The following is a 16,907-nucleotide window of genomic DNA, read 5'->3' on the forward strand; positions in this document are numbered from 1 at the left end:
TAATCTGGAATGTAGTGTGTGACACAGCCGCCCTCCTTGGCACAGGGCAGGTGGAACCATCTGTCACAGTCCTCCTTGCAACACATGATGGTTGCCCCGCTCTGGCCACAGACGCAGCAGCGCTGGAAAGAGCCAAGCAGCGCCATCAGCAGCAGCCTCGGGGCCTCCCCAGGCAGCCCCACGGCTCCGGGCAGGGCGTAGGATGTGGCCACTGCTGGGTCTCAGCCCACAGAGCCGTCTGGTGGAGGAGCCTCCTGTGCCAGAGCCTCGGTGCAGCTGCCGGGAGCCAGACTTTGTCCCCCAGCCGGCCGGAAGGGCAGGCCTTTCATTCCAAGTGTCTGGGCTCAGCTCTGGCAAACCTCGCCTGGCACAAATCTCCCTGCTCTTGTCAGGCGCTCACCTTTTGTGCCGCCCGCCAGACTGCAATTTGGATATCTCGAGGAAGAAACCCCATGAGTCCGACACGACAGTTCTCTCGACAAAAACGTAGAGTGGCAAAGAACTGCAGCAAAGGGGATGATCAGATGAGGAGAGAGAGGCAGGAATTGCCTGTTGCAATGGTGGAGGGAGCACCCAGAGCCACTCACCAGGCAGAACGCGTGGGCACAGAGCCCGCACTTCTCCAGTTGGTCGCCGCAGATGTCCGGGTCGGCCTCTGCACGGCGACACAGCACGCAGGCTGCAGGGGACAGAGCCAATGGCGGCGGGCATGAGCACCTCTGCGGGGCTCTTTGGCTGCAGCAGCATCGGCCCCAAGGGCTGCTCCGTCCCTGCCTGCCTGCCTGCCTGCCTGGCTGATGGGCAGGGCCGGAGGCCTTGCAGAGCAGGGGCCATTGCGGGCACGGGTGTCCCAGGAGCTGCCCCCCGGCCCAGCTGGGCCCCACTTGGGGAGGAAGGAGGCTCCCAGCCACGGCATGGCTGAGCAGCTCCCGCCTCGCCCTGCCTCTGCCCTGGGCCCCACATCGCCTGCCACAAGCGTCCCTGGGCCAGGCTGTGGGAGGGCGGCTTTGCCCTCACCTGGCTGCCGGGCACCAGGGCCCTCCTGCTTGCTGTCGCGCATGGCAGCTGTCGGCGGGGAGTCCCTGTCCAGAAATGCCACAGTCTCCTCCAGGTGCTGGTCCTCTCTCTCTGTGGGAGAAAGAGGAGTGTGGGGAGTTTGCAGAACAGGCCCAGGGCCACGAGGGCACTGCTCCCTGCTCAGCCCCGCGTGAGCCCTGCTCCCGTCCGCCTTCTCCTCCCGTCGTCGCCTCGAGGAACACCGCTGTCTGCTCTGGCTGTTCCTCCGCCGATTCTGGGAAGGGAGAGGCAGGTGAGCCTGCAGCACAGGCCCAGAGCCCCGAGGTGTGGGGTTCCTCTGGTCGCTGGGCAGCAGCGACCCTGCCCTGCCTTCTCCTCGCGTTGTCAGGTCGCACTGAGCCACGGCCTGAGCCCAGCGTTGCCTTTTGGCGCCAAGGGAAATCTCTGCTCCTGCCTCTGGCACAGGGCATTCTGCCAGCATGTCAGGGAAGGTTGTACCCCCCGAGAGAGGCGTGAGCAGTGGAGGAAAGCCAGCATCTCTCCAGTCTTCCAAAAGGGCACTAAGAAGGAGCCAGGAAACTGCAGGCCCATCAGCCTCAACTCCATCCCCAGAAAGGTGACAGAATATCTCCTCTTGGATGTCATCTCTAAGCGTGTGGAATAGCAGGAAGAGAAAACTGGATGGGCTTAGCAGCTGTTCTGCAGGGCAAACAACTGAGTTCGCAGAAGAAGAAATTCATAAAATACGGGTTTATCCATGGCAAGGACGCAAACAAGGCCGTCCGCATGGAAACTGGAAAACACGTCAGGGTTACTTGTAGTTAGAGGACACGTGCCTTAGTCGGCAGCGTACGTGCCTTAATAATTTGTGGTAAGCTCTTGCCAATGAATTATTGACGTTAAATGCTTTGCACCAATAGAATACAATAAGCTATTGCTTTGCCCATTGAATAGGATGAGCTGTTTTGATGTAACTAGTGGCTTAGGATCACACTTTTTTAGGGGTATAAAACTTGAGAACAACTTGTAATAAAGAAGAAGCCGTTGTTGTCACTGCACAGGTGTATGTGTATGTCTCGTGTCCATCTCTACTGCGACAGAAAACCATGCTTGGCCAATCTCATAGCCACCTCTGCTGCACTGACTGGCTGGGTTTGTGAGGGGAGAGCAGTGGCTGTTGTCAGCCGGGACTCCAGCAAGGCTTTGTCCCGGCCTCCCTTATCACGGTCATGGGGCAGCTCAGGGACAGTGGCGTGGAGAAGTGGGCAGTGGAGCTCCAAACCCAGACAGCTGCGAGCTCAGGGGGCCGTGCTGGGGCCACTCTTGTTTGCCTTATTCCCCAGCGACCTGGCAGAAGGGACGGAGCGCTCCCTCAGCACGTTTGCGGATGGGACAGAAGCGGGAGCAGGGGCTGGTGAACCACACGGCTGTGCTGCCTTTCAGTGAGGCCTGGACAGGCTTGAGAGTTGAGCAGAGAGGGGCCTCGTGAAGTTGCACAGGGGAAAGCCTCTAGAAGAGCTTGAAGCTTTGTAATTACCAGGCAGCAGAAGTTTTCTAGTATAGAGGAGTGTATAACGTCATCTTGTGATGTCCAGTCAGGGAAACCACTGCATCTCTTTATGTTAGAGGAGCAGTTTCTTGTAGGTATGTAAAGAAAGCCTTTGAGAAAAACACTGACTTCAGAAACTTCCTCTAATATTATGTTGGATTTCCATGATTTTCTGGAATGCCAGGCCAAGCGTAAGGATTCCAAAAGGAAAGTGAAAGCAAATTAATAAATCTACTTGTAGAGGTCAGAAGCATTTCCCGTTTGTTCCTCGAAGAAGTTGCCAATGTTACTTTTGAAATCCTTTCAAAGATCTAATAGGAAAAAGCATTGGCCCCAAGTGTTAGCCTGTGTTTCTGAAGAGGAATATGCTTTTTGTGTCAATTCAATGTTTGTAGCAGGGTTTGGTTTTTTTTTTTTTTCGTGTGTGTGCTTTGAATGTGAGTCTTTGCAGGACTATGAATAATTCGATCATATACCCAAGACAACATTTTACTGTGTCCTGCTGTCCAGTGCTGAACAGGGTTGAGACAGAGCAGGTAGCTCCGTGTCTGTATGAAACTTGCAGGAGCAGCACCAGGAGCAGCAGCAGAGCAGTGCCCGATGGTTGCCTCGGGGCCTGGCATTTGACCCTGCACTTGCTGCAGGAGTCCCTGCCTGGTTCCCTGCTGACCAAACCTTCGCAGCCATCCCAGAACCTGGGTTCCCAAGGGGGCCGCCTCAAGTGGTTGCCAGGCACCTGAGGCCATGGCTGCCCAATGTTGGCTGCACGATGCTGATGTCAGCGTGGCCATTGTGACCCGTGCGACCAAGGCCACAAGAGGCAACACTGGGCTCAGGCCGTGGCTCAGTGCGACCTGACAACGGGAGGAGAAGGCAGGGCAGGGACGCTGCTGCCCAGCGACCAGAGGAACCCCACACCTCGGGGCTCTGGGCCTGTGCTGCAGGCTCACCTGCCTCTCCCTTCCCAGAATCGGCGGAGGAACAAGCGGAGCCGTCTGCGGTGTTCCTCGAGGCGACGACGGCAGGAGAAGGCGGACGGGAGCAGGGCTCACGCGGGGCTGAGCAGGGAGCAGTGCCCTCGTGGCCCTGGGCGTGTTCTGCAAACTCCCCACACTCCTCTTTTTCCCACAGAGAGAGAGGACCAGCACCTGGAGGAGACTGTGGCAGTTCTGGACAGGGACACCCCGCTGACAGCTGCCATGCGTGACAGCAAGCAGGAGGGCCCTGGTGCCCGGCAGCCAGGTGAGGGCAAAGCCACCCTCCCACAGCCTGGCCCAGGGACGCTTGTGGCAGGCGATGTGGGGCCCAGGGCAGAGGCAGGGCGAGGCGGGAGCTGCTCAGCCATGCCGTGGCTGGGAGCCTCCTTCCTCCCCAAGTGGGGCCCAGCTGGGCCGGGGGGCAGCTCCTGGGACACCCGTGCCCGCAATGGCCCCTGCTCTGCAAGGCCTCCGGCCCTGCCCATCAGCCAGGCAGGCAGGCAGGCAGGCAGGGACGGAGCAGCCCTTGGGGCCGATGCTGCTGCAGCCAAAGAGCCCCGCAGAGGTGCTCATGCCCGCTGCCATTGGCTCTGTCCCCTGCAGCCTGCGTGCTGTGTCACCGTGCAGAGGCCGACCCGGACATCTGCGGCGACCAACTGGAGAAGTGCGGGCTCTGTGCCCACGCGTTCTGCCTGGTGAGTGGCTCTGGGTGCTCCCTCCACCATTGCAACGGGCAATTCCTGCCTCTCTCTCCTCATCTGCTCGTCCCCTTTGCTGCAGTTCTTTGCCACTCTACTTTCTCGTCAAGAGAACCGTCGTGTCGGACTCATGGGGTTTCTTCCTCGAGATATCCAAATTGCAGTCTGGCGGGCGGCACAAAAGGTGAGCGCCTGACAAGAGCAGGGAGATTTGTGCCAGGCGAGGTTTGCCAGAGCTGAGCCCAGACACTTGGAATGAAAGGCCTGCCCTTCCGGCCGGCTGGGGGACAAAGTCTGGCTCCCGGCAGCTGCACCGAGGCTCTGGCACAGGAGGCTCCTCCACCAGACGGCTCTGTGGGCTGAGACCCAGCAGTGGCCACATCCTACGCCCTGCCCGGAGCCGTGGGGCTGCCTGGGGAGGCCCCGAGGCTGCTGCTGATGGCGCTGCTTGGCTCTTTCCAGCGCTGCTGCGTCTGTGGCCAGAGCGGGGCAACCATCATGTGTTGCAAGGAGGACTGTGACAGATGGTTCCACCTGCCCTGTGCCAAGGAGGGCGGCTGTGTCAATGTATACGTTACCCCATACAGGTACCTCCTCGCCCCTTCTGGCCACCCCTGTGGAACGGTGTTGCATTTCTCACTTTGCCCATCCATTTTCCTCCAGCTCCTTCTGCCCTGAGCACCGTCCAGAGCAGGACGTGGAGGCGACTCCAGAGCCGGGCACCGACTGCCCCATCTGCATGGAGCCTGTGGAGGATAGAAAGACCTTCCGAACCCTGGTGTGCCCAGCGTGCAAAAGGGCCTGGTTCCACAGGGACTGCATCCAGGTAGGAGCCATCCCCTCAGCCCCGGGCCACAGCAGGTGCCCAGCGGCACCAGGGCCTTGCTCACCCTGCTTCTGTTTGCCCTGCAGGGACAGGCCATGCGCGCTGGTCTTTTTTCCCTCCGCTGCCCCCTGTGCAGGGACACGGGAGAATTTCTTGTACAAATGTTCATCGTGGGGATCCGAATCCCTTTCAGGTTGGTGTCCTTCTGCCTGGCTCCCAGGACAGGAGGTGCAAGTGCTGTGCTGTGCCAGGCCCTGCCCCAGCAGTCCTGGCCCTGCCCTGTCCCGTGAGTCTGGGCTTCAACTTCACGCAGGACTTGGAAAAGCGCTGGAGAAAGAGCAGGGACAACCTGTACCTCCATGAGGGCACGACATCAGAAACTCATCAGCTTTTCCTTTCTCCATCAGACTGCCAACATGGGAGGACAACGACGCCTTTGCGGATCTAGGAGAGCGGCACAGCAGGTGCAATGCCAGGGACTGCCTTTACCCGGGAGGCAGGGAGGAGGCAGAGGAAGAGGGGTAAGTTGGGGAGCTGCACCTGAGGCTCTGCAGGGTACGTGTGTCACTTCAAGGGCTCAAGGGGGAAAGAAAGAGAAGAACGTGTCTGGACAATCCTGTGCTGTGGACACGTTGTCCATGAGCCCCTTTGCCTCCTCAGGCCCTGGGAACTGCTCCTGTGCTCCTCCTGCGCTGCTGAGGGCACCCACAGGCGCTGCTCTGGCCTGAGAAACCGCATACAGAGCTGGGAGTGTGACAGCTGTGCTGGTCTCGGAACGGGTATGAGGCAAAGCAGCCGGTGCCCCTGGGCTGGGGACAGTGCCCAGGCCGGGCTGGGCAGAGCCCCTCTGCTCCTGAAGGGTTGGGGGTTCTGCTCTGGCCTGGCTTGCCTCGGGCCTGGGTGGTCTTTGACATTCCTGCTTGGCCTTACAGCTTCCAGGGATGAGTCAGAGCTCAGTGGCCCCAGCCGGATCAGACAGTCAGGACTGGAGCCTGCTCATGGCTCCCCAGAATCTGAGGCCATCAGCCCCAGCTCCCGCACCCCGGTGCCATCGGGGCTGGATCCCCAGTCTTCCTCTGCAGAGCCCAGCGGCCGCAGCAGCCAGCAACACACAGCATGGCAGCAGTCTCTGCCGTCTTCCTCGCTGGCCACCAGCAGCCCCAGCACATCAAGGTCAACGTACAACAACTCCCCTGACTCTGGGGACAGGGTCCATTCCAGACGTGCTGGGCCCGGCCGCAGGCGAACCCGCTCTCGCCAGCCAGGTCGGGCCCCAGATGGACCCGTCCGACTGAGGAGTCGCCGTGACAGGAGCAGCAGGACAACAACAAGGGCTGAGAGGCCCAGGCGAAGGGAGACACCTTCACGGGCATCCCCCGGACGCAGCCGCGCCCGCCAGCAAGGTCGGGCCCTAAGTGCACCTGTCCGCCCCAGGAGTCGCCGTGACAGGAGCAGCAGGACAAGACCAAGGACTGAGACGCCCGGGCGAAGGCAGACATCGCCACGGGCATCCCCCGGACGCAGCCGCGCCCACCAGCAAGGTCAGGCCCAGAGCCCACCTGTCCAGTCCAGGAGTCGCCGTGACATGAGCCACAGGACAGCAGCAAGCGCTGAGAGGCCCAGGCGAAGGCAAACATCGCCACGGGCATGCCCCGGACGCAGCCGCGCCCGCCAGCAAGGCCGGGCCCTAAGTGCACCTGCCTGCCCCAGGAGTCGCCGTGGCAGGAGCAGGAGGACAGCAGCCAGCGCTGAGAGGCCCAGGCGCAGGGGGACGCCGTCAGGGATGTCCCGCAGGAGCAACCGCTCCCGCCAGCGACGTCGGGCCTCACCTGGGACCTCCAACAGCAGCACCTAGTGTCGTCTTTTCTTTCTGGTCCGTCTGTTCGCTGCCGGAAGTGAAGGTGAGAACGGTCCGTACAGGGACCTTGAGATTTGCAGGTCTGTGAGCAAACCGAATTCGCTCTTGGCATTTCTACTGGCAGGAAAGTAGTCTTATGCTAAATACCTTGATTTCTGTCTCACCATGTATTAAGTGAAAAGTCACTTAAATGATGTGGCTAATTAAAAAGGACTCTTGTTCCTGCCTTTAGACTCCAACCTCAGATGCTTCCGCACTGCTTTCTCTTGAAAGTGAAGCACTCCTTGATGGGCTTGGATAGGGTTAGGGAGACATTCAGAGCAAGGTGGCTCTTAGGGAAGCTCTCTTGGAAAAGGATGTGTGCTGTCTTGCTATCCTTGAGCAATCTCATTCAGTAAAGCCAAAAGGAAGAAGAGAGAAGAGAGTGACACACTGCCTCAAGCGCCTGAAGAAATCGATCACTATATTGCTGCTGATTTCAAAGACTTGCTTGGACCTTGAAAGAACAAACCAGAAAAGACAGTGGAAATATCCTGGGACAAAGAGGATGCGCAGGACTCTGCCCCCGATGACCATTTGGGACCTTTGCCTGAGAATTAACTCAGGCCCTCGAGAAGAGCCTGCAACTTCGTAACTCCCCGGGAACAAAAGCGTTTTAGTGTGCCGGTGTGGATAACATCATGTGGTGTTGTCCAGTCAGGTAAACCACGACATCTTTGTCTGTTACAGGAGCAGCTACTTAACTCTATGTAAAGAATGTATTTAAGAGAAAGAGTGAATTTAGAGACCTCTCCTCATAGCGGATCCAGAACCTTCTCCGAAGAATTTGTTAGATTTTCATTATTTTCCGGAACACCGAAGGAAGCAGACGGGTACCAGATAGAAAATACGAGGAAACCAATAAACCTTTTACTGCTTAGAAGCGTGTCACTTTTGTTCCTCGAAGAAGTTGCCAAAGAATGTTACTTTCAAAATCCCTTCAACGATCTAACAGGAAAAAATATTGGCAAACCCTGTTAGGCAGTGTTTCCGAGCTGGGGCTGATGGTCTTGGGTGCTGGGGAGCCACGGGAAGGCTCCAGTCCTGACTGTCCGGCCAGGCTGGGGCCATTGAGCTCCGGCTCATGCCTGGCAGCTGTAAGGGCAAGCGGGAATGCCAAAGGCTCTCATGGACCCAGGCCAGGCCGGAACAGAGCAGAGCCCCCAGCCCTCCAGGAGCGGACGGGCTCTGCCAAGCCCGGCCTGGGCACTGCCCCCAGCCCAGGGACACGCGGGTGCTCTGCCCGAGAGCCGTGCCCAGAGCAGCAGAGCTGTCACGCCCCAGCTGGTTCTGGTCAGAGTGAGAAGCCAGCAGCGCCCGTGGTGCCCTGGGCAGCACAGGAGCTGTTGCCAGGGCCTGGGGAAGCACAGGAGTCAGCCTCTGCACGGCGACACAGCACGCAGGCTGCAGGGGACAGAGCCAATGGCAGCGGGCATGAGCACCTCTGCGGGGCTCTTTGGCTGCAGCAGCATCGGCCCCAAGGGCTGCTCTGTCCCTGCCTGCCTGCCTGCCTGGCTGATGGGCAGGGCCGGAGGCCTTGCAGAGCAGGGGCCATTGCGGGCACGGGTGTCCCAGGAGCTGCCCCCCGGCCCAGCTGGGCCCCACTTGGGGAGGAAGGAGGCTCCCAGCCACGGCATGGCTGAGCAGCTCCTGCCTCCCCCTGCCTCTGCCCTGGGCCCCACATCGCCTGCCACAAGCGTCCCTGGGCCAGGCTGTGGGAGGGCGGCTTTGCCCTCACCTGGCTGCCGGGCACCAGGGCCCTCCTGCTTGCTGTCGCGCATGGCAGCTGTCGGCGGGGAGTCCCTGTCCAGAACTGCCACAGTCTCCTCCAGGTGCTGGTCCTCTCTCTCTGTGGGAGAAAGAGGAGTGTGGGGAGTTTGCAGAACAGGCCCAGGGCCACGAGGGCACTGCTCCCTGCTCAGCCCCGCGTGAGCCCTGCTCCCGTCCGCCTTCTCCTGCCGTCGTCGCCTCGAGGAACACCGCAGACGGCTCCGCTTGTTCCTCCGCCGATTCTGGGAAGGGAGAGGCAGGTGAGCCTGCAGCACAGGCCCAGAGCCCCGAGGTGTGGGGTTCCTCTGGTCGCTGGGCAGCAGCGTCCCTGCCCTGCCTTCTCCTCCCGTTGTCAGGTCGCACTGAGCCACGGCCTGAGCCCAGCGTTGCCTTTTGGGGCCAAAGGAAATCTCTGCTCCTGCCTCTGGCACAGGGCATTCTGCCAGCAGGTCAGGGAAGGCTGTAGCCCCCGAGAGAGGCGTGAGCAGTGGAGGAAAGCCAGCATCTCTCCAGTCTTCCAAAAGGGCACTAAGAAGGAGCCAGGAAACTGCAGGCCCATCAGCCTCAGCTCCATCCCCAGAAAGGTGACAGAATATCTCCTCTTGGATGTCATCTCTAAGCGTGTGGAATAGCAGGAAGAGAAAACTGGATGGGCTTAGCAGCTGTTCTGCAGGGCAAACAACTGAGTTCGCAGAAGAAGAAATTCATAAAATACGGGTTTATCCATGGCAAGGACGCAAACAAGGCCGTCCGCATGGAAACTGGAAAACACGTCAGGGTTACTTGTAGTTAGAGGACACGTGCCTTAGTCGGCAGCGTACGTGCCTTAATAATTTGTGGTAAGCTCTTGCCAATGAATTATTGACGTTAAATGCTTTGCACCAATAGAATACAATAAGCTATTGCTTTGCCCATTGAATAGGATGAGCTGTTTTGATGTAACTAGTGGCTTAGGATCACACTTTTTTAGGGGTATAAAACTTGAGAACAACTTGTAATAAAGAAGAAGCCGTTGTTGTCACTGCACAGGTGTATGTGTATGTCTCGTGTCCATCTCTACTGGGACAGAAAACCATGCTTGGCCAATCTCATAGCCACCTCTGCTGCACTGACTGGCTGGGTTTGTGAGGGGAGAGCAGTGGCTGTTGTCAGCCGGGACTCCAGCAAGGCTTTGTCCCGGCCTCCCTTATCACGGTCATGGGGCAGCTCAGGGACAGTGGCGTGGAGAAGTGGGCAGTGGAGCTCCAAACCCAGACAGCTGCGAGCTCAGGGGGCCGTGCTGGGGCCACTCTTGTTTGCCTTATTCCCCAGCGACCTGGCAGAAGGGACGGAGCGCTCCCTCAGCACGTTTGCGGATGGGACAGAAGCGGGAGCAGGGGCTGGTGAACCACACGGCTGTGCTGCCTTTCAGTGAGACCTGGACAGGCTTGAGGGTTGAGCAGAGAGGGGCCTCGTGAAGTTGCACAGGGGAAAGCCTCTAGAAGAGCTTGAAGCTTTGTAATTACCAGGCAGCAGAAGTTTTCTAGTATAGAGGAGTGTATAACGTCATCTTGTGATGTCCAGTCAGGGAAACCACTGCATCTCTTTATGTTAGAGGAGCAGTTTCTTGTAGGTATGTAAAGAAAGCCTTTGAGAAAAACACTGACTTCAGAAACTTCCTCTAATATTATGTTGGATTTCCATGATTTTCTGGAATGCCAGGCCAAGCGTAAGGATTCCAAAAGGAAAGTGAAAGCCAATTAATAAATCTACTTGTAGAGGTCAGAAGCATTTCCCGTTTGTTCCTCGAAGAAGTTGCCAATGTTACTTTTGAAATCCTTTCAAAGATCTAATAGGAAAAAGCATTGGCCCCAAGTGTTAGCCTGTGTTTCTGAAGAGGAATATGCTTTTTGTGTCAATTCAATGTTTGTAGCAGGGTTTGGTTTTTTTTTTTTTTTCGTGTGTGTGCTTTGAATGTGAGTCTTTGCAGGACTTTGAATAATTCGATCATATACCCAAGACAACATTTTACTGTGTCCTGCTGTCCAGTGCTGAACAGGGTTGAGACAGAGCAGGTAGCTCTGTGTCTGTATGAAACTTGCAGGAGCAGCACCAGGAGCAGCAGCAGAGCAGTGCCCGATGGTTGCCTCGGGGCCTGGCATTTGACCCTGCACTTGCTGCAGGAGTCCCTGCCTGGTTCCCTGCTGACCAAACCTTCGCAGCCATCCCAGAACCTGGGTTCCCAAGGGGGCCGCCTCAAGTGGTTGCCAGGCACCTGAGGCCATGGCTGCCCAATGTTGGCTGCACGATGCTGATGTCAGCGTGGCCATTGTGACCCGTGCGACCAAGGCCACAAGAGGCAACGCTGGGCTCAGGCCGTGGCTCAGTGCGACCTGACAACGCGAGGAGAAGGCAGGGCAGGGACGCTGCTGCCCAGCGACCAGAGGAACCCCACACCTCGGGGCTCTGGGCCTGTGCTGCAGGCTCACCTGCCTCTCCCTTCCCAGAATCGGCGGAGGAACAAGCGGAGCCGTCTGCGGCGGTCCTCGAAGCGACGACGGCAGGAGAAGGCGGACGGGAGCAGGGCTCACGCGGGGCTGAGCAGGGAGCAGTGCCCTCGTGGCCCTGGGCGTGTTCTGCAAACTCCCCACACTCCTCTTTTTCCCACAGAGAGAGAGGACCAGCACCTGGAGGAGACTGTGGCAGTTCTGGACAGGGACACCCCGCTGACAGCTGCCATGCGCGACAGCAAGCAGGAGGGCCCTGGTGCCCGGCAGCCAGGTGAGGGCAAAGCCACCCTCCCACAGCCTGGCCCAGGGACGCTTGTGGCAGGCGATGTGGGGCCCAGGGCAGAGGCAGGGCGAGGCGGGAGCTGCTCAGCCATGCCGTGGCTGGGAGCCTCCTTCCTCCCCAAGTGGGGCCCAGCTGGGCCGGGGGGCAGCTCCTGGGACACCCGTGCCCGCAATGGCCCCTGCTCTGCAAGGCCTCCGGCCCTGCCCATCAGCCAGGCAGGCAGGCAGGCAGGCAGGGACGGAGCAGCCCTTGGGGCCGATGCTGCTGCAGCCAAAGAGCCCCGCAGAGGTGCTCATGCCCGCTGCCATTGGCTCTGTCCCCTGCAGCCTGCGTGCTGTGTCACCGTGCAGAGGCCGACCCGGACATCTGCGGCGACCAACTGGAGAAGTGCGGGCTCTGTGCCCACGCGTTCTGCCTGGTGAGTGGCTCTGGGTGCTCCCTCCACCATTGCAACGGGCAATTCCTGCCTCTCTCTCCTCATCTGCTCGTCCCCTTTGCTGCAGTTCTTTGCCACTCTACTTTCTCGTCAAGAGAACCGTCGTGTCGGACTCATGGGGTTTCTTCCTCGAGATATCCAAATTGCAGTCTGGCGGGCGGCACAAAAGGTGAGCGCCTGACAAGAGCAGGGAGATTTGTGCCAGGCGAGGTTTGCCAGAGCTGAGCCCAGACACTTGGAATGAAAGGCCTGCCCTTCCGGCCGGCTGGGGGACAAAGTCTGGCTCCCGGCAGCTGCACCGAGGCTCTGGCACAGGAGGCTCCTCCACCAGACGGCTCTGTGGGCTGAGACCCAGCAGTGGCCACATCCTACGCCCTGCCCGGAGCCGTGGGGCTGCCTGGGGAGGCCCCGAGGCTGCTGCTGATGGCGCTGCTTGGCTCTTTCCAGCGCTGCTGCGTCTGTGGCCAGAGCGGGGCAACCATCATGTGTTGCAAGGAGGACTGTGACAGATGGTTCCACCTGCCCTGTGCCAAGGAGGGCGGCTGTGTCAATGTATACGTTACCCCATACAGGTACCTCCTCGCCCCTTCTGGCCACCCCTGTGGAACGGTGTTGCATTTCTCACTTTGCCCATCCATTTTCCTCCAGCTCCTTCTGCCCTGAGCACCGTCCAGAGCAGGACGTGGAGGCGACTCCAGAGCCGGGCACCGACTGCCCCATCTGCATGGAGCCTGTGGAGGATAGAAAGACCTTCCGAACCCTGGTGTGCCCAGCATGCAAAAGGGCCTGGTTCCACAGGGACTGCATCCAGGTAGGAGCCATCCCCTCAGCCCCGGGCCACAGCAGGTGCCCAGCGGCACCAGGGCCTTGCTCACCCTGCTTCTGTTTGCCCTGCAGGGACAGGCCATGCGCGCTGGTCTTTTTTCCCTCCGCTGCCCCCTGTGCAGGGACACGGGAGAATTTCTTGTACAAATGTTCATCGTGGGGATCCGAATCCCTTTCAGGTTGGTGTCCTTCTGCCTGGCTCCCAGGACAGGAGGTGCAAGTGCTGTGCTGTGCCAGGCCCTGCCCCAGCAGTCCTGGCCCTGCCCTGTCCCGTGAGTCTGGGCTTCAACTTCACGCAGGACTTGGAAAAGCGCTGGAGAAAGAGCAGGGACAACCTGTACCTCCATGAGGGCACGACATCAGAAACTCATCAGCTTTTCCTTTCTCCATCAGACTGCCAACATGGGAGGACAACGACGCCTTTGCGGATCTAGGAGAGCGGCACAGCAGGTGCAATGCCAGGGACTGCCTTTACCCGGGAGGCAGGGAGGAGGCAGAGGAAGAGGGGTAAGTTGGGGAGCTACACCTGAGGCTCTGCAGGGTACGTGTGTCACTTCAAGGGCTCAAGGGGGAAAGAAAGAGAAGAACGTGTCTGGACAATCCTGTGCTGTGGACACGTTGTCCATGAGCCCCTTTGCCTCCTCAGGCCCTGGGAACTGCTCCTGTGCTCCTCCTGCGCTGCTGAGGGCACCCACAGGCGCTGCTCTGGCCTGAGAAACCGCATACAGAGCTGGGAGTGTGACAGCTGTGCTGGTCTCGGAACGGGTATGAGGCAAAGCAGCCGGTGCCCCTGGGCTGGGGACAGTGCCCAGGCCGGGCTGGGCAGAGCCCCTCTGCTCCTGAAGGGCTGGGGGTTCTGCTCTGGCCTGGCTTGCCTCGGGCCTGGGTGGTCTTTGACATTCCTGCTTGGCCTTACAGCTTCCAGGGATGAGTCAGAGCTCAGTGGCCCCAGCCGGATCAGACAGTCAGGACTGGAGCCTGCTCATGGCTCCCCAGAATCTGAGGCCATCAGCCCCAGCTCCCGCACCCCGGTGCCATCGGGGCTGGATCCCCAGTCTTCCTCTGCAGAGCCCAGCGGCCGCAGCAGCCAGCAACACACAGCATGGCAGCAGTCTCTGCCGTCTTCCTCGCTGGCCACCAGCAGCCCCAGCACATCAAGGTCAACGTACAACAACTCCCCTGACTCTGGGGACAGGGTCCATTCCAGACGTGCTGGGCCCGGCCGCAGGCGAACCCGCTCTCGCCAGCCAGGTCGGGCCCCAGATGGACCTGTCCGACTGAGGAGTCGCCGTGACAGGAGCAGCAGGACAACAACAAGGGCTGAGAGGCCCAGGCGAAGGGAGACACCTTCACGGGCATCCCCCGGACGCAGCCGCGCCCGCCAGCAAGGTCGGGCCCTAAGTGCACCTGTCCGCCCCAGGAGTCGCCGTGACAGGAGCAGCAGGACAAGACCAAGGACTGAGACGCCCGGGCGAAGGCAGACATCGCCACGGGCATCCCCCGGACGCAGCCGCGCCCACCAGCAAGGTCAGGCCCAGAGCCCACCTGTCCAGTCCAGGAGTCGCCGTGACATGAGCCACAGGACAGCAGCAAGCGCTGAGAGGCCCAGGCGAAGGCAAACATCGCCACGGGCATGCCCCGGACGCAGCTGCGCCCGCCAGCAAGGCCGGGCCCTAAGTGCACCTGCCTGCCCCAGGAGTCGCCGTGGCAGGAGCAGGAGGACAGCAGCCAGCGCTGAGAGGCCCAGGCGCAGGGGGACGCCGTCAGGGATGTCCCGCAGGAGCAACCGCTCCCGCCAGCGACGTCGGGCCTCACCTGGGACCTCCAACAGCAGCACCTAGTGTCGTCTTTTCTTTCTGGTCCGTCTGTTCGCTGCCGGAAGTGAAGGTGAGAACGGTCCGTACAGGGACCTTGAGATTTGCAGGTCTGTGAGCAAACCGAATTCGCTCTTGGCATTTCTACTGGCAGGAAAGTAGTCTTATGCTAAATACCTTGATTTCTGTCTCACCATGTATTAAGTGAAAAGTCACTTAAATGATGTGGCTAATTAAAAAGGACTCTTGTTCCTGCCTTTAGACTCCAACCTCAGATGCTTCCGCACTGCTTTCTCTTGAAAGTGAAGCACTCCTTGATGGGCTTGGATAGGGTTAGGGAGACATTCAGAGTAAGGTGGCTCTTAGGGAAGCTCTCTTGGAAAAGGATGTGTGCTGTCTTGCTATCCTTGAGCAATCTCATTCAGTAAAGCCAAAAGGAAGAAGAGAGAAGAGAGTGACACACTGCCTCAAGCGCCTGAAGAAATCGATCACTATATTGCTGCTGATTTCAAAGACTTGCTTGGACCTTGAAAGAACAAACCAGAAAAGACAGTGGAAATATCCTGGGACAAAGAGGATGCGCAGGACTCTGCCCCCGATGACCATTTGGGACCTTTGCCTGAGAATTAACTCAGGCCCTCGAGAAGAGCCTGCAACTTCGTAACTCCCCGGGAACAAAAGCGTTTTAGTGTGCCGGTGTGGATAACATCATGTGGTGTTGTCCAGTCAGGTAAACCACGACATCTTTGTCTGTTACAGGAGCAGCTACTTAACTCTATGTAAAGAATGTATTTAAGAGAAAGAGTGAATTTAGAGACCTCTCCTCATAGCGGATCCAGAACCTTCTCCGAAGAATTTGTTAGATTTTCATTATTTTCCGGAACACCGAAGGAAGCAGACGGGTACCAGATAGAAAATACGAGGAAACCAATAAACCTTTTACTGCTTAGAAGCGTGTCACTTTTGTTCCTCGAAGAAGTTGCCAAAGAATGTTACTTTCAAAATCCCTTCAACGATCTAACAGGAAAAAATATTGGCAAACCCTGTTAGGCAGTGTTTCCGAGCTGGGGCTGATGGTCTTGGGTGCTGGGGAGCCACGGGAAGGCTCCAGTCCTGACTGTCCGGCCAGGCTGGGGCCATTGAGCTCCGGCTCATGCCTGGCAGCTGTAAGGGCAAGCGGGAATGCCAAAGGCTCTCATGGACCCAGGCCAGGCCGGAACAGAGCAGAGCCCCCAGCCCTCCAGGAGCGGACGGGCTCTGCCAAGCCCGGCCTGGGCACTGCCCCCAGCCCAGGGACACGCGGGTGCTCTGCCCGAGAGCCGTGCCCAGAGCAGCAGAGCTGTCACGCCCCAGCTGGTTCTGGTCAGAGTGAGAAGCCAGCAGCGGCCGTGGGTGCCCTGGGCAGCACAGGAGCTGTTGCCAGGGCCTGGGGAAGCACAGGAGTCAGCCTCTGCACGGTGACACAGCACGCAGGCTGCAGGGGACAGAGCCAATGGCAGCGGGCATGAGCACCTCTGCGGGGCTCTTTGGCTGCAGCAGCATCGGCCCCAAGGGCTGCTCCGTCCCTGCCTGCCTGCCTGCCAGCCTGGCTGATGGGCAGGGCCGGAGGCCTTGCAGAGCAGGGGCCATTGCGGGCACGGGTGTCCCAGGAGCTGCCCCCCGGCCCAGCTGGGCCCCACTTGGGGAGGAAGGAGGCTCCCAGCCACGGCATGGCTGAGCAGCTCCCGCCTCGCCCTGCCTCTGCCCTGGGCCCCACATCGCCTGCCACAAGCGTCCCTGGGCCAGGCTGTGGGAGGGCGGCTTTGCCCTCACCTGGCTGCCGGGCACCAGGGCCCTCCTGCTTGCTGTCGCGCATGGCAGCTGTCGGCGGGGAGTCCCTGTCCAGAACTGCCACAGTCTCCTCCAGGTGCTGGTCCTCTCTCTCTGTGGGAGAAAGAGGAGTGTGGGGAGTTTGCAGAACACGCCCAGGGCCACGAGGGCACTGCTCCCTGCTCAGCCCCGCGTGAGCCCTGCTCCCGTCCGCCTTCTCCTGCCGTCGTCGCCTCGAGGAACACCGCAGACGGCTTCGCTTGTTCCTCCGCCGATTCTGGGAAGGGAGAGGCAGGTGAGCCTGCAGCACAGGCCCAGAGCCCCGAGGTGTGGGGTTCCTCTGGTCGCTGGGCAGCAGCGTCCCTGCCCTGCCTTCTCCTCCCGTTGTCAGGTCGCACTGAGCCACGGCCTGAGCCCAGCGTTGCCTTTTGGGGCCAAAGGAAATCTCTGCTCCTGCCTCTGGCACAGGGCATTCTGCCAGCAGGTCAGGGAAGTCTGTAGCCCCTGAGAGAGGCGT

The 16,907-nt window shown here is 59.5% G+C and overlaps 2 protein-coding genes and 2 long non-coding RNA genes across 4 annotated transcripts; all 4 read left to right on the top strand.

Annotated features, from left to right (window-relative positions):
• The first annotated feature begins 2,404 nt into the window (after nucleotides 1–2,404).
• On the top strand, nucleotides 2,405–5,357 carry LOC137467031 (PHD finger protein 7-like). The gene is made up of 6 exons (XM_068178593.1): nucleotides 2,405–2,459; nucleotides 4,147–4,238; nucleotides 4,324–4,425; nucleotides 4,704–4,828; nucleotides 4,905–5,067; nucleotides 5,154–5,357. The coding sequence occupies exons 1-6, from the start codon at nucleotides 2,405–2,407 to the stop codon at nucleotides 5,355–5,357; spliced, it is 741 nt and encodes a 246-aa protein (XP_068034694.1).
• Nucleotides 5,358–5,363: 6 nt separating this feature from the next.
• On the top strand, nucleotides 5,364–6,427 carry LOC137467030 (uncharacterized). Its single transcript, XR_010995386.1, has 3 exons — nucleotides 5,364–5,588; nucleotides 5,728–5,846; nucleotides 6,000–6,427. It is a non-coding gene; the product is annotated as an uncharacterized lncRNA (long non-coding RNA).
• A 3,662-nt stretch (nucleotides 6,428–10,089) lies between these two features.
• On the top strand, nucleotides 10,090–13,043 carry LOC137467032 (PHD finger protein 7-like). The gene is made up of 6 exons (XM_068178594.1): nucleotides 10,090–10,144; nucleotides 11,833–11,924; nucleotides 12,010–12,111; nucleotides 12,390–12,514; nucleotides 12,591–12,753; nucleotides 12,840–13,043. The coding sequence occupies exons 1-6, from the start codon at nucleotides 10,090–10,092 to the stop codon at nucleotides 13,041–13,043; spliced, it is 741 nt and encodes a 246-aa protein (XP_068034695.1).
• A 19-nt stretch (nucleotides 13,044–13,062) lies between these two features.
• Nucleotides 13,063–13,999, top strand: LOC137467028 (uncharacterized). Its single transcript, XR_010995383.1, has 3 exons — nucleotides 13,063–13,274; nucleotides 13,414–13,532; nucleotides 13,686–13,999. It is a non-coding gene; the product is annotated as an uncharacterized lncRNA (long non-coding RNA).
• Nucleotides 14,000–16,907: the final 2,908 nt, after the last annotated feature.

The sequence above is a fragment of the Anomalospiza imberbis genome, unplaced genomic scaffold (assembly GCF_031753505.1).
Source record: "Anomalospiza imberbis isolate Cuckoo-Finch-1a 21T00152 unplaced genomic scaffold, ASM3175350v1 scaffold_501, whole genome shotgun sequence".
In the NCBI taxonomy this organism is placed as follows: domain Eukaryota; kingdom Metazoa; phylum Chordata; class Aves; order Passeriformes; family Viduidae; genus Anomalospiza; species Anomalospiza imberbis.